The following is a 7,500-nucleotide window of genomic DNA, read 5'->3' on the forward strand; positions in this document are numbered from 1 at the left end:
ACAAAGAATACCTAATTTGACCCCACCTGAACTTATTCCGACGATGAAGCGAGAGATGATCATGGCGTCATAGGTAGCCATTTCTCCCAAGCCCTCGAACAAGGCCAGAAGTGAATACATCGCGTTGCCCAGAATGAAGAACACCACTGTGACGAGACATGCTCCTCTAGCCGCACCACGCCACCATTCAGTGCCAAAAACCGGTCAGAGAGAGAGAGAGAGAGAGAGAGAGAGAGAGAGAGATGTTAAATCTTTGCGATTCCTTATCCTTTTTATAAACTCATTATAATATGAAATAGACCACGTCGCTAAGCGAACCAACTCTTTTCACGCGGTGTGCAACAACCACATGACAGATCCTCGAATGCCTCTCGCTAACTTTTCAAAATATATGCTCATAAAAAATAGATAAAAAAAAAAAAAAAACGGACATCAGTAAGACATGATCTTGTAAGTGATATATCGGAAAGTAGTTATTGATGAAGCTATATGGTATATAATTGTACCTGATTTTGCCGGCTTTATTACCCCATAGGCCGAGGAGAGGTGAAGCCAACATCTGCCCTAAGGGGTTGGACGCCACCACAAAGCCTAAAGCGTTCTTCTCGAGATTGTCGTTCAGCTGTGGTCAAGAGAACAACAGAGGCAATCACATGGCTGAACAGAATGAGAAAAAGAGAAAAAGTGAAGGAAGAGGAGGGAAAAAAAAAGATAGGAAAAGTTGGAAGAGGAAGTGGAGGATTTGATTTGATTTGATTTGATAAGTTTATTGTTGAAAAAAAAAAAGTACAACAAAGCAGATGGGAGGAGCCTACCACCCATCCCCCAAACAAATGTTCATAGAAAGCTTATGTATTGCAGTACAAAAATAAATAACCTTAAGTATATTTACATTATTTACAAAGGTGGAGCAAAAAGTGGGAGAAGAGAAGGAAAAGAAGGAGGAAGAGAGAGAGAAAAAAGTGTTGGAGGTGGAGTAGGAGGAGGATGAAAAGACGAACGAGAACGATGATGAGGACTGAGCGAGAAGAAATACGAAGAGATGCAAATGAAAGATACTAGAGAGAGAGAGAGAGAGAGAGAGAGAGAGAGAGAGAGAGAGAGAGAGAGAGAGACCTTTACAAGTGCCTTACCGATTTTAGATAAGGCCACACGCTGGTCAGCACTATAGAAAAGCCTATGGACATGATAAACACCGTGGTATATGCTATCCAGTGTGAGCGTTTCCTGCCTCGCTTCTCCAACGGGGTTTCAATCAATTCCTTCCCGTCCTCATATGATGGTGGCGTTGTCGTCCTGAAGAGCAAATGCAAGTCATACCCGTATCAGTGATTGTAAGGACATGCCAAAGTGGAGTAGATGTCGTGGGTGTGAGATAATAGTACATACGTAAAGTGGAGGATCAATTTCAACATACTTGCAAAAACTAAAGGGAAAGGAGAGGAAGGTGAGCAAGCAATATTAGAATAAATATAGTTCCGTGTGAGAGAGAGAGAGAGAGAGAGAGAGAGAGAATCTGGGGTTCCGAGAATTCAGTACTATTGTTAATCTTTGGATCTAAAGATATCCCCTTAAACTAACACATTAATCTTACTCAAATCCAGTGACAATGGATCCATGGCCCGTTTTGTCCCTCCCGAAGGGCGCGAGCGGGATGTCATCCATCGTGTGGTCCACCACCCACGACCCGCTCTTACCGAAGGTGCCTCCCATCCTCAGATTCTACGGAAATTCTGAAAGCACACTAGATTCACTTATGAATATCATTTACTTCCGGAAAACTCTCCTGCCACCTTCTGCATTACCATTTACATATGACCTCATTCTCGATCCGCTGAGATCTGGCATCTCAGTGGACCTTTTTGTTTAATCTTTTTTGTTGCCCTTGGCCGGTTCACCGTCTTATATAAAAAAGAATATATATATTTGGCAGAATTGAAGAGAGATTGAGCTGAAAGCAGTAGGAAATAAGGCAGTTAATATTTTACTCACATTCCGTTAAATAGAATCGAAAGTTTCACGTAAAACATCTTATCACAATGAGTAATTTTATTAGAGGTGAATATAAATATCGACAGGTATATTATGATACGGAAGTAAATTGTAATTAGTGAAATACACAAAAAGTGAAAAAAAATAGGTAGGTGGTGAGGGTAGATGGGTCACCGCACTGTGCTTGGTCTTGGTCTGAGTCACTGTGGCCACTACTGGGACACTAATTATTCCATCATAATCACATGAATTGCTTTAGTGTATATTATTAGATGCAGCGTGATTAAACATCATAATCTTGAAAGGAATGCAAAATCACGTGATGGCTGCACAGGAGCCGTGTCCGGCTTATTGTTGTTGCCATATGGAGTTCTTTGTGTTGTAGCTATGATTTGTTACAACGATATAGTACGTTCTTGAATTCAGTTATATGTTTATTTGTGAAAACCTTGGTAACATCAAGTAACATCCTCATGATGCCAATAGCCACCATGGCTGCCATTTACCCACTGCACTTGTCCGTTCTTAGCGCGTTCATATTAAGTTTTCCTGTATGGCGTTAGAAGTATTCGAGCATGAAATATATCCAACTTAGAATAGCTGCTGCTGCTGTTGCTGCTGATAGCATTTTTGTCAGGAGGGTAATGGGTTAGATCTCTGGAACAGTGACACATCCATATTGTAAATAAAACAGATAAAAGTAAGATAAATAACCAATAATTTGTGCAACATTAAGGAAATATACATAACATATAATCATATAGTACATACATATCCAATACCAACTTCCATAGTGATATGTAAGTCACGTAAACGTAAATACCGAAAAACATTGTAAGTCACCTCTAATGCAAACTAACGGTATATCTTGTTAATGCACTTGAAACTATACTAAAGAGAATGTAATATAGCTTTGTGATAAAGGGTTGATAATGGATCCAAACACAGATGTGTTCAGCAGATAAGAGTGGGCGGGAAGTGGTGATTCATTAAGAAAAAAAAAATTCAACATATACCTACAGGAACTGAACATAAATACAGACATGAATGTATATGTTTGGAATATGATGATTCTTTTGATAGTGCTTGAGTCACATTCATCTTTATATATATATATATATATATATATATATATATATATATATATATATATATATATATATATATATATATATATAACTACGTAATAGGAAATCGTAAATCACTTTCATCAGTGGACAAGGTTAGTGGCGGTGCTGCCAACGCGTCACTTGAGTGCACTCATAACCGTGGGCAGGATGAGATAATATCCTCACATCCTGCACATCACAGCCTTATTCCCACTCTACTTTTCGCTGCAGTTATATACCACTCCTGCGTTTTGAGCGCTTGAACTCAAGCTCACCCAAAGTCTTTTTTTTTTCACGTCTTTATTCCATATATATATATATATATATATATATATATATATATATATATATATATATATATATATATATATATATATATATATATATATATATATATATATATATATATATATATATATATATATATATATATATATATATATATATATATATATATATATATATATATATATGTTGCATCTCTTGCAATCTTTTATCGCTATTTTCATGCTAACTGCTCTTTTGATCTTACTTTCTGCATGCCTTCCCTTCTGCTGCGGCCCCATTGCACAAGGCTTTCTTCCTCTCACCTCTATTTTGTCCAACTCGCTAATACAAGAGTTAACCAGTACTCTCAATCATTCATACCTTTCTCTGGTAAACTCTGAAACACCCTGCCTGCTTCTACATTTCCATTTTCCTACGACTTGACATCTTTTAAGAGGGAGGTTTCAAGACATTTGTCCCTGAATTTTGGATAACTCTTATTTCTTAATTAGCAATCCAGTGGGCCTTTTTTTTTTTTTTTTTACTTTTGTTGCCCTTGGCCTGTTTTCCTTCTTGTGACTTGATAGAACTAGCTACATTGTTCGCTTACAATAAAATTAATTTTCATATCAAAGTGAGTGTATCCTTAGCTGGGGCACGGTCGCACACATGGGAGGGCGGAGATGGTGATAACAAGCGATAATGCTGATGATGGGCATTTGTTACATCACACGTTCATGATAGTTTATTAATTTCCCATGTGGATCAAGATAACAAAGGACGCATTTGGCATAAGTGGAAAAAAAAAGTATATAAAAGTTGTATCCTTTCAATAGATGGAAAAGGAGAAATCACGACTTATGTGGTGATGTAATAAAAAAAAGGAAAAGTTTGTCGAGGAAACCGTGGATGTTGAAGCATGCTTTGTGAACATATGTTAGAATAAGGACACCACCGAAGGAATAAGTAAGGGAGAAACAAGAGGTATAGACAGTTTATCTGGTGAGCTAAGAAGATATGCAGGAAATTTTGTACTGCCCAGAAGTTGTTGCATAACATTTGTACTTGCTCTCTATCAAAAAGTTGAAGAACTCTGCATTTATCATGACCCACAAAAATTGAGTTATAAAAAGCCTATAGACTTTCTAACCAGTAAGTTAATTTCAATCGGAAGGAAACTAGATATTTAAGTCTCATAGAGCCAAGCTCTCTCTCTCTCTCTTTCTCTCTCTCTCTCTCTCTCTCTCTCTCTCTCTCTCTCTCTCTCTCTCTCTCGGTATTTGCCTTCATGCTTGATTATACTTAACGCAATTTAGATATTGTATAACATAATTATACTGTCCTACTGTACAGTGCATATATACATACTTTTCATAATTAGATCATGATTATGTACATAGCCACTAAGTAAGAATATCTCCTTCCTTTAGTCCTTCCGCAAAACTCTTGACACATAGATTGTGTCGTATAGGCATGTAATGGGAAAGAAAATATGACTTGGAGAACCGACTATCTAGATCATGATTATTAGACTTATTTCAGTGATAGCGGCCGTCATTTATGTAACCTCCTGTGGCATCCCCTCACTTATAACACTTCACATCGTTAGTTTTTACTTACTTGCTTATTCATGTATGATTTTCTGTCATCACTAATAAAACGTGTTTTTAATCAATTCATTTTACCATTTTCAATTCATGGAGGAAAAACCTGAAGAAGTTATTAGAAAGTCCTAGTATCGAAATGGAAGTGAATACAATAATGTTTGGCACAATATGGAGAATGGAGGTAAAAAAAAATACGTCGTTCATTACAAAATGCACTAGTCGAAAAAATGTGGAAATAAACAAGACATGTGGTGTGCTGAAAATAGATTTAGAGCAATAAAATGGCACCCTAGGAATGGTGAAAGACAAAATAGGCATGGACTTACTGTAAATGGGGAGATAAGATAAAAGATAAGAAGTTTAGTTGGAATGACACTGGAAACTCATGGCACCGAAAAAAGATGAGATAAACATAGCACTCCTAACGCCTAGTGACTTTTTTTTGCACTTTCTTAAGCACCGAGCCTCAGACACATATCTTTTGGATTAAGAAAATAATCCGATAGATTTCTTATTTTGCAGATCTCCATTTTTCAACAAGACACTTCTCACCTGTAAAAAAAAAAAAAAAGTCTTCCACGTGTATTGTCTATGAGGGAGGCAGATGTTTTTAGTTCAACTATTAGCGAGTGACTAAAGATTACGATATAACTCCGCCTCATGACTTTGGTAATGTTATCTTTTTATCTCTTATTATCTTTCCAAGGCAGGAACCTCTTGGTGATGAAAGTGCTGGTAAACTATGCACTGCCCATCAGGTTTACATGTAATGAAGGGCGTAGTATTCTGTCTTTCTAACAATTTTGCGACCATCATTCAGTAACATTCGTAAATGCTCGCTTTCTTAACAAGGTATTTAGCCTCCATTAATCATGACAAGTCTTTTAGTAGTTTCATTATATCAGTGTCAGTATACGGCACATAACTTAATCTACCGGAAAAGTAGTGTGTTTCACTTCACTGTTTGATCTGCTGCAGTCTCTGACGAGACAGCCAGACGTTACCCTACGGAACGAGCTCAGAGCTCATTATTTCCGATCTTCGGATAGGCCTGAGACCAGGCACACATCACACATCGGGACAACAAGGTCACAACTCCTCGATTTTACATCCCGTACCTACTCACTGCTAGGTGAACAACTGCTAGGTGAACAGGGGCTACACGTGAAAGGAGACACACCCAAATATCTCCACCCGGCCAGGGAATCGAACCCTGGTCCTCTGGCTTGTGAAGCCAGCGCTCTAACCACTGAGCTACCGGGCGTGTGTGAGTGTGTGTGTGTGTGTGTGTGTGTGACCTTGCTTCATCCCCCACAACTCGACTCGACTGACTGAGGGTTAGGGTGACGCCAAAGCGTTGATAGAAGTAGTACGCGAATGAGAGTAAATTATTTTTCTGATCCAGAGATATTATCACCCACACGTTGCCCGAGACATTTACCTCGTTTGTGACTTCAGTTGAGTGGAATACCAAGGCGCTCCTATAATGGGGGATAAAGGTAATAATAATAATAATAATAATAATAATAATAATAAATAATAATAATAATAATAATAATGACGATAATAATAATAATAATGATATTAATGACAAGAAGAAGAAGAAAAAGAAACGTGTATCATTATTATTATTATTATTATTATTACTATATTATCATCATCATTATTATTATTTTGTGTAACGAAAATATGGTAGCATTTTATGCTTTTAAACAAAATGTGGATCGAGAATGATATAGATATATACTGACTTACAATATGCAGTTTTCCTTTCAAAAAGAATAACCTAAATAAAATATCCTACTTCTATAGCATGGCAAGATACAGCCGTAAGTCTTTCTCCTACAACAAATGATTTTGAGAAATACCGTATTGGCGGCAGTGACGTGATTATTTAATCTATTATTTATTTGTTCTAATCATTGATGATCATTTATCTGTTTCACAGCTGGCAGGACCTGTATGCTAGCCTTCTCACACGGACATTTTGAAGGCCAGTGATCATTTAGCGTATTACTCTCTCTCTCTCTCTCTCTCTCTCTCTCTCTCTCTCTCTCTCTCTCTCTCTCTCATGTGCACAGTATAACATTTTTTGGAAGTTTATGCTTTTACGGGTTAAATGAGGTATTTTGGGTAACTCCTTTCTAAAAACCTACCAAATTTCTAATTTATGATTAATCAATAATTAAAATTACACTTATATTATTACTCTATTAGAGTCACTATCACTCGAGGCCGAACCTCTGCTTCACAATGCCGATGTCACTCACAAGGTCAATCCTCTACTATACACTATCAGCCTGTCCTTATCACCTATGACCTCGAACGCCTACTATGTAAGTACACGCTTGAGGATAAAATGATAACTAGGAAATCACAAACAGTGTGATTAACTATTTACAGGGAATAACACAGTAACCGATACGAAAAACCTGTGCCAACCACATTTTCTCTAACGTTTTATGGGTATCTGCTCTAATATATTTTTATTCGGACTGCAGCTTCCTAACACCAACCAGTGTCGT

The 7,500-nt window shown here is 37.3% G+C and overlaps 1 protein-coding gene across 1 annotated transcript in view; it reads right to left on the minus strand.

Annotated features, from left to right (window-relative positions):
- The window catches only part of LOC123515853 (major facilitator superfamily domain-containing protein 8-like), a 19,896-nt gene extending 13,921 nt beyond the window's left edge, over nucleotides 1-5,975 (minus strand). The window contains exons 1-5 of the mRNA XM_045274739.1: nucleotides 5,528-5,975; nucleotides 1,595-1,733; nucleotides 1,134-1,296; nucleotides 507-622; nucleotides 27-166 (exon numbers count right to left, since the gene is read on the minus strand). Coding sequence (XP_045130674.1) covers nucleotides 27-166; nucleotides 507-622; nucleotides 1,134-1,296; nucleotides 1,595-1,713 — 538 coding nt within the window. The 5' untranslated portion in view covers nucleotides 1,714-1,733; nucleotides 5,528-5,975. The remainder of the gene's footprint in view (nucleotides 1-26; nucleotides 167-506; nucleotides 623-1,133; nucleotides 1,297-1,594; nucleotides 1,734-5,527) is intronic.
- Nucleotides 5,976-7,500: the final 1,525 nt, after the last annotated feature.

This window comes from Portunus trituberculatus, chromosome 40 (genome assembly GCF_017591435.1).
Source record: "Portunus trituberculatus isolate SZX2019 chromosome 40, ASM1759143v1, whole genome shotgun sequence".
NCBI lineage: Eukaryota > Metazoa > Arthropoda > Malacostraca > Decapoda > Portunidae > Portunus > Portunus trituberculatus.